The sequence below is a fragment of the Hetaerina americana genome, unplaced genomic scaffold, assembly GCF_022747635.1.
Source record: "Hetaerina americana unplaced genomic scaffold, ioHetAmer1.1.p SCAF_12, whole genome shotgun sequence".
Taxonomy (NCBI): domain Eukaryota; kingdom Metazoa; phylum Arthropoda; class Insecta; order Odonata; family Calopterygidae; genus Hetaerina; species Hetaerina americana.
Genome location: NW_027286292.1, coordinates 29833300 through 29857084, shown reverse-complemented (window position 1 = coordinate 29857084; position 23785 = coordinate 29833300). Strand labels below are relative to the sequence as shown.

The following is a 23785-nucleotide window of genomic DNA, read 5'->3' as shown; positions in this document are numbered from 1 at the left end:
TAGCAACAGGATACAAGAAAGTGATGGTGACATTGTGCACGAGGAAAGTGACAAACCCAGTGAAAATGAATTATCAGTAGTGATGTCGAATTCCAGGTATTCTAAGATGAACAAAAATTGATATACATTACTGCATAGTTTTCTATGTAACGATTAAATTTTCTTCGTAAAGTGCTAATAAAAGACTTTAGATGATCAACTTGATAGATGACATTGGACAATCAACAATTACATAGAAATATCAAGACATGGCGCAAGTAGTATCGGAAATGGTTTGCTTCATCAGGCCTCATCTCTCACTTGACTGCTGTTAAAGGTAAGCTATATATCCCATCACTTGGTTTCATTTTCATAGTCTATTGAAGCAACAAACTTTTGCTAATTTATAAAACGGAAAAAAATGAATTTCATGCTGTGATTGAACGTTTCTGTTTTAAAGGCTTAACCCTGAAAGAGATCAAAGCCGAGTTGGATCAAGTTCATGGCACATCTGTTCCTGTGTTTGCGACTGTTTACATTTGGGTCAAAGCTCGCGTAATAGTTGAGGCAACAGGCATATCGCAAGGTACAGTGTTTTCAAGTTTTCATTAAAAATTGGGCGTAAAAATATCGGCATAATTTGTCTGTGCTTGCACTCAGTGAAGCATAAACGCCATCCTAGGGTCAATTCGGAGGCTGGTTTTCGAAGCCATATCACTTGTCGGCTGCGGCTGAATGTTACGCCGTGTTTGCTTCTAATAAGGAGTCAGTAGTCATGGACCCCGGCGTGCCGACACCTTTGACATGAACAGTTCTTTGTGAATAATTCTCCACACACTGCCGTAACTAATATCAGGCTCATTCTGGATCACATGAATGGTTGGTTGCATTTCAGTCCAATAGGATCAAGTTCTCTTCTTCACTGTGGCAGGATCGTCCGTAAGTGATGGTCTTCAAATTCTTGGATCGACTGTCAAGAATGTTTGCCCAGTTGGAAAATTCCTTATCCACCTAACAACTGTCATACGACAGGCTATCATTTCCATAAACAGCCATCATTCCATTGAGGATTTGCCGGACACTGTGACCTTTCAAACGAAGGAACTTAATCACACCGCGAGCCTCTTATCTCCTCTATAATGCGATTTACTTCAATTTACGGTTTCCAAAACAAATCAATACCATTAGCAGTAATTTACAGAATTATATGAAAAAGGATTAATTAAAACGTAGAAAAATTTTATCTCGATATCTCGGTTATTTCTCGGTGATAATTACTTAAAAACGATACCCGCACTTCATTTTACGTGCATAATGCCTATGAACAAAATATTTATCACACCTTGTTAAGCATTAAACAATAATTGCCATTATATTAAAAAATATAATAATTTTGATAAAAATTGATACATACAAGTTGTTAGTGGGCCGCGGTGGTCCAGGGGGCAGAGCGTTGGACTACTGACCGTAGGGCCCGGGTTCGATTCCCGGGAAAGCCTCTCTGGGCACCTGCAGCTCCACCCCAGCTATGTGACTTTTCGGGTACCAGATCTTCCTGGGAAACCATAACCGGCACAGGGAAAGGAACTGCCCCCCCCCTTTCCCTGATGTGTGAATTTCACACGCCGTCGGGTGTCCTGGGTGAACTCTACCATCACCTACCAAACCGACCTTGGGGCTGATTACTGTGTTTACGGTTTTTTTTACAAGTTATTAAATAATTCCTTTGAAATGCCAAGACATGGTGGTAATGGTATCTCACAAGGTTTTTCTTTTAAGAGCCTTTCCCTCTCTAAAAAGCAGGCATTCAAGCTGCGTCCAGACTCTTCAGTTAGGGGCCTAAATTGCTCGGATTTGGAAGTCAAAATGAATACTACGCGATCCACCGAAACGGTGGGCGACAGGGGGTGCAAGCACCAGGTGGGAAGGGTAATTGACAAGGGAGGATGAGGGAGAGGAAGGGAAAAATATTAGTACAAAATTATCACATAACGTGCACATTTGTAAACATGTTAGAACAAGACAATTCAAAACAAGGGTTAATTCACCAAATAAATTAGTTATTTGTTATGCGAAAAAAGGAATAAAAATGATTCACAACCATTTATACGATAGGCCTCTACCATAAAAAGACAGGTCATGCAGAATTGAAAATTGTACTATTTAATGGCATGCAACTGTCTCCGCCAACGAAGTCACACCCAGAGATGTGACACACCGCTGTAGGCAGCCAACGGTGAGAGGCACCCCCCCCCCCCACAGAGAGACAAGCTCGAACACAACAAAAAGTACGCTTGTTGTAATGGGCATCACATTTCCGTATTAAATGGCAGTCCGATGCGGGAAGGGATTTTACAAGAAAACACACGAGATTAGTGAAAGTGGATGCATTTTAGTAAAACTAATTATTCCCCTGATGCTGTGAGTGGCAAGTTTGGCTGTCTACCCTTACAGTTTGTATACCGTAGTGTCCGTAGGAAGGAGTCATTGAGTCTGCTAGTTCAGGAATCTATTTCCCGAATTTTATATTCATGATCCTGGCGACTAATGTATGTTGGAGTGCGAATACATTGCGAGACCTCAGCATACGGCTCTGAATTTATTCAGTACGTTCAACCTAGCATTGAATTGCCTTTCTGCTAATGATTCCCAACTCTCTTATTCTAGTCTAGGGCTTCTTCCTTAACTAAAAGTCGCTCGACGCAACTCTTCAAACAGCATCGGAAGTTATTCCGTAGAAGCGCTAGGAGATAGAATCAGCTTCTGTTACAACCGATGCCACGGATAATCAGGGAAGAGTGAAGTAATGCCTTCTGCATGACGATTCAAGTTGATGGAAGATTGGCAAAAGAAACATATATTATTTCAATCAATGCCAATAGTGGAAATAATAGTTTCCAGCCATTGAAAAACAGCAGGGGCGGATTATTTATGTTAACTGAATAGTTTTATTTACATATTCGTCAGTTCACTTTTTAAGGTCATATAACTTATATTTAACTCGCATTTTATAATTTTTATATCATGGATAACTTGTGGTACGTTATACAGTATGATATGGAATTATGAAACAAGAAATCTTTGGTACTATTTTGTCAGGTATTATCAATGGCCGTACACATCCATTTGCCTCTGCAAACATCACTCATGTCACAAGTCATCAGATTAAGACAAATGTTAAGTATAAAGATTTTATCTCAAATTGAAACTCGAGAACCTTCTAATGAAGAGTTATTATTAATGGAATGGATTCTTAAATGACAAGCAAATGTAGTGCATTGTGCTTTTATTAATTGCCCTAATGTATACGTTCTCTTTAAAGCGTGTTCATAGTGTTGAAATGTACCTATATTTTGTGTTTGACGACTCCCGTACCTCTACTACCTTGATCAAAAATTTCCCGGAATTTATTCAGAAAATTAAGTTTACAAATACAAGTTTATTCATCTAAATCTATATTGTCCCCTTCAAAGTAATCCCCATCGACTGCAACACACTTATGCCAGCGCTTGATCCAATCCTCGAAACATTTTTTATATTCGGTTTTCGGTATGTCCATCAGTGCTTCCTGCGATTTTTCCATTACTTCCTCTCGGCTGCTAAAACGCGTTCCCCGTAATGGTTTTTTAACTCGATTGAACAGAAAGAAGTCACAGGGAGCCAAATCAGGTGAATTCGGTGGCTGTTGGATGGTATTTGTTGCATTTTTCGTCAAAAAATTACGAATAATGATAGCACTGTGCGACGGTGCGTTATCATTGGTGCAAAATCCACGAGTTTTCTGCCCACATTTCTGGTCTCTTTCGGCGAATTGCTTCACGCAAACGTCTCATAACGCCCAAATAATACTCTTTGTTTACTGTCTGGCCTTCTGGCAAAAATTCATGATGCACTACACCGTTGTAATCCATGAAAACCGTCAGCATTGCCTTCTTTTTTGACTGAAAACGACGTGGTTTTTTTGGTCTCGGCTCATTTGGTGAACGCCATTCACTTGCCTGATGTCTGGATTGCGTGTCGTACTCATAAACCCACGTCTCGTCTCCAGTAATGATCCTTTTGATGAATGTGGGATCGGATTCACCCTCGCAAATCATGTCTTTTGCGACGTCAACACGGTCTCTTTTTTGCATGAAATTGAGGTCTTTTGGCATGCTACACGACGGAAACCCAAATCATTAACCACAATGTCTTGGGCGGATCCATAGGCAATGTTCAAGTCCTCCGCTATTTCTCTGATGGTTAATTTGCGGTTATTGACCAACATTTCTTTTACTTTATCAATTTTTTCACCGACTTTCGATGTCGATGGTCTGCCACTGCGTTCATCATCTTCGATTGACTCACGACCACTTCTGAACCGCTCGTGCCACTGGTAAACGACCGTTTTTTTTAGAGAATCGTTGCCGAAACACTTTTCCAACATCCGTGCGCCACTAAATCCGTTTTTTACGCAAAATTTAATACAAGTTCGTTGTTGCAAATTTAAATCCATTTCTGCAATTGTAAAAAATCGCCAACACACACAGAGATAGATGTACTCTTGGCTACGTAACTTTTGCAAATGTCAAGTTATGACACTAAGATTTAAAGGGAATATCAACAACAGATGTACCAATTTAACAAAAAAAACAGAACTCAAATCGGAACGATGGGAGCGCCACACGGTGGTTATTCCGGGAACTTTTTGATCAAGGTAGTATGTGCAGTGAACAAGGAAAATATTGTTATTACCGCATTAGAAGATAACGACTAGCTCTGTGGCATGGAATTTTTGTCCAACGACTCGCAGACACTTGATCCTCAGGCATTAATGGCTGAGGATCAAGTGTCTGCGAGTCGTTGGACAAAAATTCCATGCCAGAGAGCTAGTCGTTATCTGACTGAAATTATAGTTCGAGCACAAATAGCTTTCGCATTAAATTTATAAAAAATAATTGAATCCAAAATTCATTCCGCAAAAATAACAAATTATTACGTTATGTAGATATATTTCGTCCACAACACGAACTAAATTTGTTCAATTACGGTTCGTCCAATGATCTTACGTAGTGATTACGTTGCAATTTTGCGTGTGCTACGGAATTAAAGTTGCAGATTGGTAAAATCTAAGGTATGAATTGCTAACAAAGATATGTAGTTATACAGTGGTACTATCGTTAGTGGTAATAATCCGACGGCAAAGGCAGGATTTTGGATAGAAACAGCCTCGACAGCGGTACAATGATTCATTTACTTGCCTCTCCTACCAAAACAATCGAACATCCGACACTAAAATAAGCTCCTCTTCATTAACGCATACTTCTTTCATTACTTCCAACATTCAAATTATTTTTCCTTCCCCTGCCTCGCTTACCTAACGTTCTCCCCTCCTAAGTCTTCAATATTCGTAGGGAACTCAAAAACCAGGGACAAAACTTGGTAGCACACTATGAAATGGTTTGATTTAACACGTAGGCTTCGCTTAAGAATTAATAAAACTCGCCGTCTGTTGCAAGGGACAAAAAATCAGCCGCATCAAGTCACCGAATCCTCTTTGAATCTATGTTTACATGGTTTCGTGTGACGATTGTAACAATTGACTACCGCAAAGCAATGCATTACTGTATCCCATTTCAACGATGCCATTACGTCACTGGCTAGGCAGCCCAGTACTCAACTGCGCCTTATACGGAAAAACTTCTGATGTCATTTAAAGTGGCCGATGCCATCCTTAAGCAAATAGCATAGGGTGCCATCGTCCTGGAATAACCATCCAGACGCATTTTCTGTGACAGTTGGTAATGAAATATGGTGCCGTGTTGAAACTTTTCTATTTCCCGAATGAGGCATTTTTCAGTCAGTATATAAACACTACGGAAAATAATCTAACAGCTTAACGTTTTGTTTGGAGACTGTCAGCATTTACTAATACCCTTAGTACAAATATAGCTGTCTACATAGATACAACTGGGCAATCATAAGTCACCGTTTCACAACGTACGCCCACGGAGTAATAAAACAAAAAAAATAATGTCGCCAAAGACTAAATGATACTACTAAGCTAGACGTAAAAATTTGAAACATTTAGCAAGAGAAGTTCTCCTACATGTAAATGAACTACACATTACCCAAAGCCTATTTTAAAACTATCTCTGACAAGGATTGATGACCGAAAAATTACCCAAGAGTAAAATACCATAAGAAAAGGTATGAAGTATAAAATTATTGATATGTAATACTATCTGACATGATCATTACCACAAAGAAACGGATGAACAAAAGAGTAGACAGAGCCAGATATGAGAAAATGAATAGGAAACGAGTACTAAAATCGTATTATTTTACTAAATGAATAGAAATAAACGGCAAACTTTAATGAAACACTGTCGACAGAATTGTTAAGTGAACTTAGAATTATCCAAACAACATTATGTGCTTCCGCAACTACACACATGATTGCACAACTATCTCAAGCGGCAAAATATTTACATTTGGACATCATCTGTTTATTCCCTATCCTTAGCTACATAGATGGCAGTACTATTGTGCTGGTGGTCCAAGCTGCCTTTTCACTTGGAGCCTTAAACTAAGGCACCTAAAAGCACACTCCCAAATGCCTAACCAATTTGGGTGAAGTTTCAGCTACATCCATCATATGGCTTCATTTTCATCGTTGATTGAAAAAATAAATTTCTTCTGTACTTATCCATCACAATCCTGATGAATTTCTAAGATGTTATATATCTGTGGATGAAACATGATATACTACCAAACTTCCAGATACAAAGGAACAGTTACAACTTTGTTCTCTAGATATTATATACGTATATAATTTACAAAGGTATATTACAGTTTATGCCGACAGCTGAGCAGATGCTTCAAACACTGTAAACAGCTGCTCCTCTTATCGGCACTGCATCTGGGTGGTATTGAAAAGATTGTGGGGTTGTGTGAGAGATGCCATGCTACTGGGTTAGTAACTATGGGTAGTTAGTGGGTGTTAGTAACTCATATACCATATGTATGCTTCACAAAACATTCTCACAATTTAACAAAATTCTCAACGTAAACAAAATTAGTTTCTTTTAGGGCTGTGGTCCTATTTAGATTTTCTTGAACTATCTTCAAACTACCTCAACTAGGCTCTCAAAAATTCTGAATGCACTTCCATATTGCACAAATGAATAAAGTTATAAAATAATATTTCTGCTTGCATGGTTGGTGCACCTACCACATGCCATTGCGGCACATTGTGTAGATGTAGTGAATTTCACTCATAAGGGCATTGCATCTGTTGAAGATTTGTCTTCTTCCATCTTGTCAATAGGTTCCAATGGAAAAACTAGCTACTGCCAGGGCATGGGATGAAGTGAAGTCTTAAAGTGTTCATGAGAGCATAGCAGAGAGTGGTCTGTTGATAGAATAATGCACTCTCCTCCAAATCATAAATTCACTTCAAATGGTTTCAACAATAAAGCTAGCATTGCATCAGGGGGGTTTGGTGTGATTTCTAGCTACACTTCTAATGTAGTCCCTAGTGACTTGCATTTGTTCCCTGTGTTGAAAGAACTGGAAGGTCAATTATCCAACAATAATCAGGCTCTAGAGGCATGTACATAAATTCCCCTACACATGAGTCAAGCTTTTCTTTGAAGTTTTCTCCTTCAGATAAAACCTGAGACCTAATTCTTTCATGTCTGAGTGTTCAGGGATATAGCAAAAAGGATTTCATACATTTAAAGAGTTGAGTGCCTTCCTTATTCCTGTACATGAAAGAATACATGCTAGATTTTGGGAACTTTTTAAATTAACTGTTAACTCAGTAAACCACTGCAAGCAATTTCATAAAAACTGTGGGTACCAAATTATAGGCTCTTATTATTATGTTACTCCCTTATGTAAATAATTTTCTTGAAGGTCATTCCACTCCACAATACATGGCATTTTCATTTTTTTTTAATTTTGAACAACATTCAAAGGGCAGTATCTTTGATTTTACTCATTTCTTGGTATTATATATATCATGAAATAAATGTATTGTATAACATTTTAGAAATAGAAAAATTAGCGATTAATTAATACAGCTCCATGAAGACCTTCCAGATATGTCTTATTGTCATTATTTTTGTTCGGCTTTCAATATTTTTTCCAAAAAAGAGCTCAGGGTGAATGGTTAAATTATAAAAATCATGAGATGCCATTTAAAATAGATTTATCGCTTGCTTCACTTAAAAACATAGAGGCAATGCACTCTATTGGAATTGTAAACATACCTACGCTGTCGCTTTGAATGATTGGCTTTTCTTGCATATAAATGACTCTTTGTTGAGTTCAAATACACCCAACATAACATGGACAATGCCCAAGGTATTTTAAACAACTTTTTACCATGTCATCATCCACTTACCATTCATTACCGTGCACATCAGCTGCCTGGTGAATGTTGGGATATTGCTGAAGTTCTTTGCTCTATTTCTGTGCAGAAGGTGTGGGTAAGGGTAAATCAATTTAGAAGTTGTTGAAATCTCCAAAATACGCTGTTTTACGGCGTAGTTTTCATGCTCTCTAAACTCCATTCACTGACATTTTCCATTACTTGTTTCCCATAGCTAATTTTTGGGCCTCCCACTTCCCATGCTCACCTCAATTATTATTTTCCGTAAATTATCATGCCTCAGGCAGTGTAACATTAATTTTCCTCTTCCATTAAGTATCCTCCACGAGCTTCCACAGCTTCCTCCATGAGTGCATATGATATAGCTGGCAATTAAATGATGTGCATAAGATGTGATAGGATAAAGGGAGGATTGTACTACATGCAAATCTACATCTTAGTATTTAAAGGGTTTAATTTTTTAATACACCAAAACCTATTCATTGATCATGCCTGATACTTAGATTTGTTATTCGCTCAATGATTTTATTTTATCATTGATTGGTAGCACCACATTCCCAAAAATTTAATTGACAATGAGCCATCAAATATCTTTTTACAAGTATATACCCCGAGTAATAAGGTATGAAAATTTTGTGCTTAAAATTACCGTTTCGATAAATGGCAGTAATTTAACTGTTTTTACGATATTTGCTGAACGTTCCTAAATTATTTTCATAATGGCCAACATATCCCACAATTTTCATCTAAATCCGAGGTCGATCAGAAGTGGCACGGAAGGACCCATATCAAAATCATTTACAAAAGAGGACATAACAACCAGAGCCTATAATTTGTTACCCAGTCACTATGAGATTAGTTGAAGTTGTTCCCTGCATTTAGAGTCCATTTAAATACTTCCCAAAAGCAAGAATATATTCCATTATGTACAGGATGATTGTGAGTCTGTGTTCTATCGTACTTTTGAGTGTGAATTAAAATCTTTATTCAGCAGGCTCTTGTGAGTCAGGGAATATTCAAGAAAGTGGTGAACCAATCACTATGTTGGGAAAGAGAAGGGCAATGAACCCAACTAAGAAGAACTTAGGAAAAGTAATACTTTTAAGTCATATTTCCTCAGTTCCTCATCAATACAGAATTCAACTAAGTATAGATCTCAACCAACAGCTAGATTGAAGCTTTTGTTAGTGTGAAAACTTTGATTACAACCTGATTGGTGGCCTTAAAAACTCAGCAATCTGCTCGGTGTGGATAAATGCTTACGGATGTCTCGCAATAAAATATTTGGAAATATGGTGTAATTTCCATTCTGTAAGGGGTTTACCTTACAGCCACAATTGAGGAAAGCATTTCACCCTCTGAATAAGTGATATCCCATTCATCTTTTCCCGGACAGCTCAGGCACGAAAGAATTTGCTGCCATGTGTGGAGTGGATAGAGCATTCTCCATTTAGTGTCCCTTTCCCTTCATTGATCAGCATTGCCAGGAGATTTGCATCACAAATTCATGATCTCACAATCTAAGTTCAATGAATTTTGAAAGAATAATGGAATTAAAAACCTAAAGTGGGGAACACTAGAGTAGTGTGTGTGCTGAGGGATGTGTGCTAATTATACACTATTTTGTTGAAATAAAAAAGACTGATGAAATCTTAAAAGAGTATGTAGACATAGCTTCAATTAGTGACTTCAACGGATAGTCCTCCTTTATTCAGGGGTGACATTGAGACTATGGGGTCTCTTCTATTATCCAGCCCCTAGAAATTGCAGTACATCAAATTTGTGAAAGCAAAGATTATCAGTGGCATTGTCGCCAAGATAATGGTTAGGGATGAGATTAACATGCACCTTCATGACCCATTTCCAAAAGATTAAAGCATGCAGCACCCACATTGGATTGTTAATTGCGCACAATGTTTAATGCCAGGTAAAAGAAGCGAGAAGTTATTGCTAATTTAACAATCAATATTCATACCATACAGGTCATGCAGGAAGGGGAATACCCTCGTCAGTTTTGCTGAGAGGTAGGTACATTGCAGGGGCTATTGCCATCCTGAATCATTTATTTACTAAATGTAAAATTCATAATTTAGGAACTATGAAAATATCTTAAAGAAATTCAATAAAAAAGGGGGAGAATATTTTTGCATAAGCAAAATTAGGCATGGATACCTTAGCTCAACATAAGATTGCATTTCAGTCGAGGTATTACCAACAAAAGGTGGTTTCTGGATGGCTCACATCTAGGATTATAGTTCACATATCATAAGTACTTACTTTTGTTTGCCCTTAATTAGATTGTGCAAGATTTTATGGGATGAATGTGAACTAGAACCTGATAGAATACCAGCGTATAGTCTTCTTTGAGAATAACTAGGCTTGGCTTCTGAAACTTATGACTCACTGAAAGGACCATCCAATAAAAAGATAACAAATCTTCTATCTTTAAGATATTGGTGCAATCACTCTCTGGCTTCCAATAGCACACAATAAGGAACTAAGTCACACGATTACAATGTCCAGACAAATTTCAGGCACTCTCCTCTCCCCTTTTAAACCAATGGTCATGCTCATCATTTGCACCCCTTTCGGACTTTTCTTAAACCATTTTTGTACAGCTTGTACCTCTCCCACATTTTAAGACTGGACTCCAGGCAGTCTTTTGATCACTCCACCACTTGCTACAATCGAGCAAACCCATTTGATCCCATTGGCATGGCGAGTTTTTGCAATTCCACCCAGAGTCAAGCACTTCCACAGAGAAGTAACCTTCCCTTGAACCTAAGCTCAGACACGATACCCTCCAACACAGTGATATGGACCCTTTAAAAGCCATGCATTCACCAGCACAGGCGTACATCATGACAGAAGACCCCGTAAAGGCCATCCTAATTCTATCGAAAAAGCCAAATTTTTAAAAAAGAGCTAGGTTTAAACAGTGAAAGTTACAAATTTAATAAATAATAATTTCCTAAATGTAGCCCAACGAGTGCTACTTTATTAAGCAAATTTGTGTCACTGACCTGCTTACCTAATAAATAAATCCACTAGCTACTAATGACAATAGATTACATTATATGCAGACGGCATGCAATTGAAAACGATTGCAACACAATCATATGGCACACGGCAAGGCGAGACTAGTACCATCAACACACTTGAATAACACACAAAGTAAACTCTACTTTCTACCAACTAACTAATATTTCTCACACACAAATAAGAAATTACTGTCATGCACTAAACTCTGTAAAGAATAAAATACAAAATATTAATCACTATGTCAACAAAACAGCCTGTAAGGGCCACTACAAAACTGGAACATTGGTAAAGGGTAGTAGGTGGGGGAGATGAGCTAACGCTTGCTGAAACACGTTCATTTACATTAACAGCCAAGAGCTGCATTTGAAGCTAAATTATTTGTCAATGAGAACTTTAGAGACCCAATATTTTAACAATTCACTGACCCATAGTTTAATCTAAAAAAGCCCTGCAATGCCTGAATATCCCAATCTTTTTCCATGTTTTCATCGGTTGTTGATGTGCTGGAGCATTCATCATCTTCAACGTTTTCACGGCTTTCTTGGGAACGCTTATATCAGTCGTCAACTCTTGTTTTACTTGCGTAGGCCTTTGCTAACATTCCACTCACTTTGTCACACTTTAATTCATTTTTTTACGCAAAATTTGATACAAATTCTTTGATCCATTTTTTTAACCAAGGAAAATTGCCGAGATCATAAAAACATCGTCTAACCTTAGCGACTGCCAAAAAGTAAACAATTAATACAGCTGAAAATTTATCAAACTTTAGGGACATTTATACCACCTTAGTAAAAACATTTGACAATTGGACTCCACAAACCTGCAAATTTTAAAAATTCCCATTTTCTGAAAACACGTCGTATTTGAAAAAGGAAGTGAAAAATAAAGCTTACTCGCATTGTGTATACTGGGACATTGTGCACTATATCATAGGTTCCATTATTCATAACTACTACATCCAATTGACAAAAAAAATGCTTCACATGCTGTCGGGTAAGTCAGAAAGGAAATTGTAGGGCAAACAAGCTACAAAAATTCCTTTTTGTGGTGGGAAAATGGTAAATATCCACTAACAACGCAAACTGCTAAAAATATACCATTTTAATCCCATAAATTACACTGAATTAGCCCTTGGTCAAATTTAAGTATCCTTTTCAAGTATTATTGAAAGCATCCCATCAAGCATATTTGGAACTAATCGAACAGCTCTGCTAAGTGAAGGGACAGTTGAAGTCCGTGACACATCTGAACTGGAACAAAGAGAGCAGGTCTGCGAAAGTAAATCATGCCGAACCTGCACTGGGCACTTAGGCTGCCGACAGGCAAATTTCCGATCAACGCGATACATTTCAATGCGTTTCATTGGGCCTGTGCCGTAAAGCAATGAGAAGGTGGTGGTTCTTCACCTTATTCCATCATCGAGACTCCTGAATTAAGAATCAGGGGAGTCAGAACCACAGACTCCACCTGAAATAGCCATTGGGCAAATTTTCTTCAAAGCCAAACTGAGAAATTGTTCCAGCAGTGATTACCTATCAGACAGCCATATGCATGGCATTTGACCACTGCTTTTTATCCTTAAAAATATACCATCAGGGAGCATTTCATTCGGAATGTTCAAGAGAAAAAGAAGCATCACACGCATTTACATGGCTGTTATTTCAACAATTTATCTAGGTGCTTTTTTATGAAGAAGCCAATTAAAATTTCTCTACTTTAGATTAAACAATAAACACAGTGATCAACCCAAAGTATGGTTTGGTGGGTGATGGCCGAGCTAAGCCCGACTGCATGTGAAATTCACAAACCAGGGTAGGGGAGCCAGTTCCTTTCCCTGTGCCGGTTATGGTTTGCCAGGAAGATCTGGTACCAAAAAATCATACAGCTCGAGTGGAGCTGAGGAAACCCAGAGAGGCTTGCCCGGAATAAAACTTGGGCCCTCAGGTCAGTATTCCAACACTCAACCCCTGGACTACCGTGACCCACCTACTTTAGATTTATGTCTGAAAATTGATTTAATTTCACTAAGTTTACATATTAGGTAATTACTAAAATCGAATAAAACCTCATGATTTGAATTGCTCTTAATAATTCTGAATTAAGTGATAAGATTCTAAGGAGCACTGTGAGAAAGTAGACATAAATACTGCATCGGAAAACAGTATTGTTTATTTCTACATGCTATTTTTTGCACTTTTATGAGTTAGCAAGACTTGAGATCGCTGAGGAAAAAGCCAAGTTGAGGAATTTGGGTCCCAAGGCCTGATTTTAAAATGACAACACCACAAATCTAAATTTTAAAGGACCAAACCCATTCCTAAAGCATATAGCCCTCCTTTTAGAATGTCAGTATTTCTGAGAGACATCAATGCAAAAGGTGTCAAATCTTATTATCACCTATTACACCAATGCCACCTAAACAATTTACACCCAAATTAAGAAGTGGTACAGATACATGAACTATATCTCACAAAGCTAAAGTGGCCTTGCCCATTAAATATTTCCAGACCAACAAAAATATTGTAAAAATGCCCATTACATGAATAGAATGGTTTCAGGCGTCACACTTTGTGGAAGCGATTCATTTCAGAAAATAATTACTTGGTTATTCCACATATATTTTTTATAAAGCACGACCTGGGTTTCGACTTTCAAAGTTGAGAAGGAAAAGAAAAACTTAGTTATTCCACATTCCTGATGATGACTTTGTAAGTCGAAACCCGGGTCGTGTTTAATAAAAAATATATGTGACATAAGCAAGTAATTATTTTTTGCCCATTACATCTTTGAAGCATATAACTTTCAGAGCAATATAGATTGTTGTTTAACGATGAAAGCCAAAACTACCTCACCTAAAATCTTGTTACTGCCACCAAAACGTCTCCGGCTTTTTTTTACGGATACTGATGTCTGAATTTTTTATACAATTGGTCATTCTTCCGCAAAAAAACGCAACTAAGCCAATGACTGAAATAAACCAAAATAATTATTCGTACATTATAATTCCTGAGATCATCTCATTCAATTCTCTGAGATCATTCCTGAGAGGTGAAGGAACCATCATCTTGTTAGAAAAATTAAGGTGGCGAGCACAAAACTCAAATATAATTGTTCTAACTTCATAAATCTTCCACAAAGTTGCTGCATTAAAAAATCATATTGAATAAATCCTTTATCGGGCACAAGGTACACATTAACTGGAAAACTGCTATTGTAACAGTTATATTTAACCTTTTTGCTGCTGTGAATGCACCTAGTATGTTCGAACGGCACGTTAATGGGAACAATTCATCCTCTCTCTAACGGGCTATCATACTTCATCATGGATTACCCAGGGAATTGCTACTGAATTTTAATGGAAATGTAGACTCAATAAAATATTTTAGCATTACCCATACTCACAACCTCTCCTAGGTGAAACATAAGTGGAATATTTGGACAAGCTAACAAAAGTATAAGAAGAGTATTTAAGAGATGTGACCAGAAGGTTACCGAGTAATGTTATCTTTCACTAGCTGGGTCTCATTAGGAATATGATACTATTATTTGGTATCCTCATGAAGTTGGGTTGACTGCACACACCCTAGGGATGGCTAGCAGGGTACAATGTAGAATTAATTTAAGAATGGAAGATTTATTTTGTTTAAATTTTAGCTACTACATATTCTAATTATTAGTTTTCATAGCATAAAAAACAATTTATTTGCCAGAAAACCCAGATTTTTTTCGATTTCCCTGACTCGACAGCCACTGTCTATATTACAGCAGAGAGAATTCCAATATTGTCCCACACACCAGACCAAAGATGTAGACGGTATTAATAGGATACTTTCTTTGCATTCAATTACGAACGTGAAGTTTATATTTACGAAGTTTACAATTTTCAAGGGGAGAGTTACCTAGAACAAGAAAAGGAATATGGAATTCCACAACCTCCACTCAGCCAAAATTAAAACCTGGTATCATCAATGAAGTGCTAAAAAAACCATGGCTCCACAAATTGTAGACAATAGCAATGGTAACGAAAGCAACAAAATAAGAACCCCGCCAAAGGCCGCAATATTACTCAGCTCCGCTAACTACAAAAACAAAAAAATCACAATGAAAGTTCCAATACAATGAGGGCACTGACAGTTGCTAATATGCCAAACTGTCATAAAAGTATTAAAATAGTTGTAATTTCATATCTTAGTAATAAAGCAATTAAGCTAATACGATATTATAAATTAATCCCTCGCAACCATTATAATTTTCGTCTCCTTTAAGATTAAATGGCGTTTTATCAATTAATGGGTAGAATAGACGATATTACCCCTCATAAACCTATCTGAAGATATTATAGTTTCTCCGTACTACCCAGGGACGCGCCTAATGTTTAGCATAACATATCTAATAATAATGGATTGTAGGGATAGGGGGTTTCCTATAGACGATATTACCCCTCATAAACCTATCTGAAGATATTATAGTTTCTCCGTACTACCCAGTGACGCGCCTAATGTTTAGCATAACATATCTATAATAATGGATTGTAGGGATAGGGGGTTTCCTATAGACGATATTACCCCTATCTGAAGACATTATAGTTTCTCCGTACTACCCAGTGACGCGCCTAATGTTTAGCATAACATATCTAATAATAATGGATTGTGGGGATGTGTCATTGTTAGGAGAAGCTGCGTATTTCTACGGACGCAAACATGATAAATAAACATAATGTCATCCCAAGAATAAAAAACAATTCTTTCTGATCCCAAAGCAAGGTACGGACTGGCAACATTTACTGTGAGGGTAAACAAACACCCGACGCGTACAACAGAGCAAAAGGTTAATCCAGACAAGGTAATGCGCCTTAAGGGCTTTTAAATGAATAATTAAGGAATTTAATGGCAACTCCAAGCTCAATTATTCCCCACCAGTGATAAGTACACTTCAGGTGACGTTTTTTGGATAAATTTGGAATCTGGACAATTCACTAAGTGGTTGGATGGGAGCGAGTCCTTACCTGAGAAGACAAGTCACTGTAGCTGCATATTTCTTGATCATGGAGTGTCACACTTCTCACACCAGAAAGGATTACATTTTTTGCTACCTCCACACCCAAACCTCCCATTCCCGAAATGAGCACGTCACATGTGGCCATTTGCCGCATAGCATCATGTCCCAACACGTACAACTGTCTTGAATATAATCCTTCGTCAATTTCTCCATGCTGCACTCCATTTGTATCCATTGGCTGGAGAGGAAATCAGGAAAATTACGCACATTAATAAATGAACCTAACAACATGGAACGCAACAATGAAGTCATACAATTCCCAGTAAAATGAGCCCACCACCTCTAATTAACAATAGGAAACCATATGATTTCAGAAATACATCTTTCTCCACGGCAGGGGAGAAATTAGTAGAATTCACTGACACATTGATGACAAATTTTCACGCGACGTGACGTCACGAAACATTGCAAGGCTTTAAACTGCCGTTAGAAAGAGTTACCGCCCCCAAATTAAAACAAATAAACATAATATCTTTGTTTTTACCTAATAACGTTTGTAGATTTTTTGAATGATATTTTATTGGTTCCAAGAACCTAATCAAAATAAACAGTATCGGCAACAACGCAAGCAGAAATCCACGCTTCTTTTTTAACCTAGGTTTCGTATGATCGTGTAATTCAGGGCATTTAAGTGTCTTACTCTCCGTTGATTAAATAGAGCAATCTGTTTTTACGAAAATCGACCTAAGAACGTACCAAATGCATTCCAGACACACCGATCAATACTATCAAATCGTGGATAAAGCTTAGCTATAGCTTGCTTTCCTTTCAACAATGAAACTATTAAAGATCATAGAATGTAAATACCTATAGGGAATGACTATTGTGACGGCTAGTTCCGCGAAAATTAAGCAATTTGAAGGAGAACCGTCCCGTTATGGAGGATCTCCACAGCACAATGACTAAACTGACCAAAGAGACTACTACAATGTAAGATGGAGGCGAAGATCGACCCGAGCACACTAATTCTGGAGCCACGTCACGGTGACGTAAGCACAGGGGACAAATTAACATACCGGTTGAGAGTGAGTATTGCTTAAAATTCAGAAAATTAAAGCCCAATACTCAGAATTCTTACCCGTAATCAGTTTCACAAATACATTATGGTTTTTTTATAGTAAAAAGTATTTTTTTAACACCGAACGACCACAACCAAACGCAGTTGGCCAAATATTATTAAGTCTTCCTTTAGCACGTAACGAGACAGGTGCTAAAATTGTTTCAGACTGTATAAAGAAAGCAAGTCATACAATGAAACTAGACGGACAGAGAATAACGAATATGTGTAACGTTTAGAACCACTAACTATTTACCGAATGTAGGGAAATATCTGCGATCAGAATACGCACAGGCTACCGCAAGAAAACAAATGGGAGTTGCACGTTTGACGATGGTACTTGACTCATGCGTTAGAAATAGTCACCTGGTTTCGCTAAATACAGCGAATCACGACGGAATTTCTCAAATAGACCCACGGTAATATCAGCCACGTGATCAGAGACGTAGAAAACCTAAACGATCGTAACGAATGTCAGTACGAAAAACACTCCTATTAGTGAATTATTACCTATATGCATGGGCACCAAAGTGTTTCCTAGTGTATATCAACCGGTATTACAATGCTATCATTTAATCTTAAAAGACCTCTCACGGACAGTATGTTTCGCCAGGATTTCAACAACCATTTCAACGAACGGATTCAACACGACTCATTAAAACCCTTGTCTGTTACTCTAGTGGTCAAATATTTATAAATTAGCTATGGGCACATAAAAGAGAGACCACTCAAGACTTGAGACATTTATATTTGCTTCTCAAATTGTAGATTCATTTCTACCTACACAAATGTAAATGGGCAATAGCTTTTAGTCAAAAGTTTGGCGATGAAATAATTCGCCATAATTGACATTAATTCCGGCAATAAACGGGAACCAATAATTTTCTAGAAACTTAATCAATGTCATAAATCAGACCACAGAATTTAAAACTAAATGGACATGACATATGAAAACATCTTAAAATTATCTACCAGATGGTCAATTCATGGCAGTTAAACTGCAACTTGCTTGATAGAAAGTAAAATATCATATCAAACGTTACAGCTAAGAGCTAAAGGTTAAATCAGAACATTGCTTACCGCTTCAATAGAAATAAATTCACCAGAAACACTTCTCCTCTTTCTGTCTGGGGAGGTTGACTCGCTTCTACACCTTTTTTCGCAGGGAAACATATTGAGTAAAAATAAACTCAAAAAAACTTCAAACAAAAAATACTATTTTTCGCTTCATGGATTCATAGCAGTATGACAACTCTCTGAAACAAAGATATAAAAATTATTTCGCTCGATTGTGGGCTACGAAGAATAATTCCCGAACTACGTACTTATAAAGTCATAAATACGATGATTATTGAAAAACCGGGACGTAAAAAATGTTCTTGTTGGAAACGACACAACTAGCAATCATTATAGAAAGAGTACAAGTGAATGAAATGTTACTACCTCCATCAACACAGTGATAATTTGAAATAGAGAAATACCAAAAAATGAGTCTGAAACAAAACACACGTTTACCCGTACCCAAAATTAACAATATAATTTCTTATTTCAAATGTTTTCATGAGCAACGAATACTGTAGTATAACATGAATGTTCCTTTCCGCGTTGTCGCATGTGTTAGTAGCGACTGTAGAGGGTCGGCCATTTTTGTAACTAAGTGATCCGGATCGGCGTATTCAAAATTTAAATGGTTAATTTGTTCATTGTATATTTTATTTAAAGACATAATAGCAACAAGAAAAATTATAAGAATAGTCGTAATTATCTGAAAATGTCGTAAGAGAGACCTTCATTTGTGAAGTGGGTGTTTAATCAGCTTTAATGTAAGTAATTCTTGAAAACTCAATTTGTTTGGGGACTAATGAAGCCAAGATGGAACGGCGTCAGGTCATCTATTTTTTTAATAAATAGGGCAAACATTCACGAAAAAACATAAGCAAGGTCCGAACTGGAAATTAATTTCTGGACATTTTTGAGATTGAAAACACAATTTAAAACACATTCCTCTTTTTACACACAGATGGCGACACATATTAGCCTAAGATAAAAAGTGATGTCGGTTTTACTCTTCAGATTGGCGCCTAAACCGCTAAAATTTAGAGAGGATGCCTTCTTGAATGTTGTCTAATCCCATAAGGCAGCAATTTAGGCACCCACTTCGGCTCCAGGATGATACAAGAAGTGATCCTCAATAAGCCATTTTGCGACCCCATAACTCCAAGTGTTGGAAGTTTGGCAACCAGCAGAAGAATTATCGTCATGGCGGGAATTTATAATCTATATGGGGCACAACAACATGCTTTTTTCAATGAGAGTGTACACTTATTTCAACTCAGGGAGCCCTGAAAACACAGAGGACTTTATAAACGCAGTGTGGGAAAACACGGAGCTTCTCCTAGGCAAGGAACATTTGGCTGCTTCCGCATTAATTTAGTTTTAATTCCTGTAATAACTTTATTTTATAAAACTATTGAATAGAGATATTTGAAATGTAGAGGTGAGCACATATTTCTTGGTACGGCGCTTCATTTCATGACAAAGAACACTGTCTTTTTAAGTTATTGTTTACTCTTTTTCGCGCACATTTTTCCGGGATACGACTTTGATTTGGCGTTTTCGAAATGAAAGTAGTTTTAATAAGGATATTTGTTTATGTACTTCACTTCAGATTTTAATTCCTAGGCGAGAGTTGATCACAGGTCTCGCCTCGGAGATGCGCTTTTGACATTTTAATACGAAGTCAACCCGCCGCCAACCTGATAATATTTCTCACACATGAATAAGAAACGACTAATATACTAACTTTTTGATGTTAACAAAATAAAATATAGAATACTTATCGCTACAGCTGGTAGTTAGTCACAGCAACCAGACAGCTGGGTTGCTGGTAAAGGGCAAGTGCAGGTGGGTGGGGTAGATTTAAGCCAAAGCTACCTGAGACACGTCGGTTCACATGAACAACCAAGAGCTCAATGAAGTCTGAAATCGAAGTTGTTTTGTTAGAAGAGGCAAGTAAATGTATCGTTACGCTGTTATTTAGGCTCTGCCCATTCAAAAACCTTACTTAAGTGGTGCATTTTCAACAATAATAATAACGAAAATAATATTGTTGGAGCGGCGGCTGCGGGAACTGTTCCAGGCTCCGGATCGCGACTCATGTTGGCGTCATCGATGCTGTCGACAGTGGATCTGAAGAGATTCTAAATTCCTAAAGGGTATTGGGTGGTGCCGAGGGGGTTGATGTGAGTGATGCTCTTGATCTGCAGCCTTGTCCTGAGGATCGATCGTGGACCTACGGTTTGGAGCCGAGTGGGAGGCATAAATCAGAGGTTGCGTGCTTTCTGCAGGGATATTGGGGCAACCTCTGTCGACCTTCAGCCGGCGATCCAGTCGTGTAGGAACCCCCTGAACCGTTATGGTGTTCACTGCACATCTGAGACCGTGAGGTATGTAGCAGATAGGATATTCGAGCACTGCAGGGCTTTTTTTAGATTAAAGTGTAGGTCAAATAGTGGGTTTACATAGTATTGTTTGACAAATTATGTAGCTTTAAATGAAGTGAGACTCAGTGCTAACAATAGTCCCTTTAACACGAATCAGATAGCATCGGACGGAAAATTTAATAAGGGATTCAATACTAATAAGAAGACGATCCTCATTTAAAATTTTTAAAACCGTAAGGTCAAGGAAACATTACCTGTATTAGTAGTGAACTACCGAAGTTTAAAAAACAATGTTGCAGAATATCTTCGCCTTATACAAGTATAGGCGCAAATATAGTATAACGATTGGCACAGAAAGCTGGTTATCCGCTGATATTGCCGATGGTGTAATTTCCCCAAATCCTTTTCCATTTACAGAACAAATGAAGAAATGAAAGAACAAATAGAATCGAGGGTGGTGTCTTTATTGCAGTTAAAAATCCTTGCGTCAATAGGGCTGAGGTATTTCCGGCTAATGGTTTGGAAAGCGTTTGGTGCTCAATCAAAAGTCCTTAATCCGAAAGAATTTGTGTATGTACATTTTACAGACCGCCAGTCGACAGAGACAATTCAATACTAGAAGTAGATCAGCAAATCAAAGGTTTCTCATCGTAACTCAATGATCGCGACGATATAATCGGTGGAGATTTAAATGGCCCGTCTATTGACTGGAGCACATATAGTTTTAAAACGGGCGGTAAAGACAAAGTTATCTGCAAATCGCTATTGAATTATTTTACGTTGAACTCATTGAATCAACTCGTCACTTCAACTAGGGGCGATAATAGTCGTGATTTGTTAGCAACAAATATTCCCGAAAAAGTATTAACTATAGAAGAAATTAATGACCACTTAAAATTAAATGCTAATTTTTCGCAACATCGGGTCAGAAAAAAAGAAGCATAAAAGGAAAGTTTAGTAATAAGCAAATACTAGGTTAAAGAAGGGGACTGCAAAGGCCTAAAGTGCGTGCCACAAAATCAATTTGCTAGTTTTAAGAAAGATTGTAATCACCGAAATACTGAGGATACGTGTACGTGGAATCACTTCCACAATCACGCGCTCAGCAGTCAACAAGTTCATTCCCAGTAAATTTATAAAAGATCAAATATTCAAATCGTCTTCACCAATATCACACAGAAAACCTCCAATAGCTTACCAAACCGTGCCGATCAATCAATGCCCAAAATTGAAATCTCATATCATGGAATAGAACGTTTGCTGAAAAATATCAAGCCTAATAAATCCTCCGGGCCCGATGAAATACCCGCTCGTATATTTAATAAGATACGTTTATTTGCCGATGATGCAGTATTTTACCATGATATCCGTGATCCTGAGGACACAGCAGCTTTGACAGGTGACCTTAATGCTATATAACACTGGTGCGACACTTGGCAATTAGAGTTGAACTTAAAAAGGTGCGTAGTCATGATTTTTTGGAAAAAGAGCAATTGCCACCAGAACGCCTATTGCATTGGGAACACCGAAATGGAATTTGTAGACTCAATTAAATACCCAGGCGTTCCCCGCACTCACGATCTCTGCTGGGTGAAACACATGCGGGGAATGAGTGGACAAGCTAACAACAAATTAAGATTCATCAGAAGAGTACTAGGTAAATGTGATGAAAACGCCAAAGGGAAATGTTCTCTGACTTTGGTTCGGCCTCATTTAGAATATGCTGTAAGCATATGGGATTCTCACAAAGTTGGATTAATTGCAGTATTGGATCGCGAGAAGTGTAGAGGAGCTAGATTTGTAAAACGTTGTTATGATAAACTAAGTAGCGTATCCAAAATATTAGAGCAGCTAAGCTGGGAATCACTCACGAGGCGAAGGTTAAATTATAGATTGAAGTTCTTGCATAAATTGGTAGGAGGTCTCCTAAGCAGTGATGTTGAAAATCTAGTATTACCGCCATCGTACGACAGTAGGAGAGGTCATGTCAGTAAAATTATAGAGATTAAGTGTAGAACAGATAGATTTAAGATATCATTTTTTCCACGAACGATAGGCGACCATAATAACATTGTTCGACCGCGGGAGGGTCATGTTCGAGTAAAATTATGTTGGTGTGTGCTCAGCCACTCGCACACACCCTAGTGGTGGCTTGCAGGGTACATGAATAAATAAAATAAATATTGTATAACCATACCTTTGACAGGCACGTTGAAGTATATCTTAGATTTCTCCACTCCACAACTTTTAACTCATACCTGTAAATGCACCGAGTTGATGAAGAAATCCCATACCACATGCCAATCTGCAACATAATTATTACATTAGGTATTAGTTTAAAGAAATAGGGAATGTAGTTTGTAATACTCAACGAAATATAGTTCTATAGGTTAACTATTTCATATTTTTGCGGCATTAATTTTTAATTCAATTATTACTCGATGAAACTCAACAAAATAGCATTTTGCACAAAAGTTACTAATGATTACCCTAAAATTTATGGCTGAAGGTAGCTACCAGCAAGGTGCTGGACACGATTCCGTGCCAGGAAACGTCAACTTTTCAAACCGTAAATTTAAACTACTACCTCTACTTTTTGATACAATTGCATACTAGTGTCTAACTTTTTTATTACCTTTTGACATGGGTGACGTTAGCAGAGGTAATGGGACATTAACGGAAGATAATAATATATACTTAACGAAATAGTACTGACGTCTTCTTGTTTCATAATTCCGTATCTGAATGTATAAGCTGCTAGAAGCTTTGCCAGGTATAAAAATGTTCATAATAAAATACAAGGCAAATTGGAGGTACACGAATAAA

At 37.7% G+C, this 23785-nt stretch overlaps 1 protein-coding gene across 9 annotated transcripts in view; it reads right to left on the bottom strand.

The window, feature by feature from the left end:
- The window catches only part of Uba1 (ubiquitin-like activating enzyme 1), a 77563-nt gene extending 58530 nt beyond the window's left edge, over window positions 1-19033 (bottom strand). For 5 of the 9 annotated variants that reach the window (XR_011700223.1, XM_071582838.1, XM_071582833.1 and 2 more), the window contains exons 1-3: window positions 18960-19033; window positions 18597-18772; window positions 16407-16637 (exon numbers count right to left, since the gene is read on the bottom strand). Coding sequence is in view for 8 of the 9 variants with exons in the window: in XM_071582838.1 (XP_071438939.1) it covers window positions 16407-16637; window positions 18597-18689 (324 nt within the window). In the remaining variant the exon portion in view is untranslated. Of the gene's footprint in view, window positions 1-16406; window positions 16638-16739; window positions 16763-16943; window positions 17395-18596; window positions 18773-18841; window positions 18859-18959 lie in introns of those variants that run through there. The other 4 variants (XM_071582834.1, XM_071582840.1, XM_071582839.1 and 1 more) reach the window with 4 other exon arrangements.
- Window positions 19034-23785: the final 4752 nt, after the last annotated feature.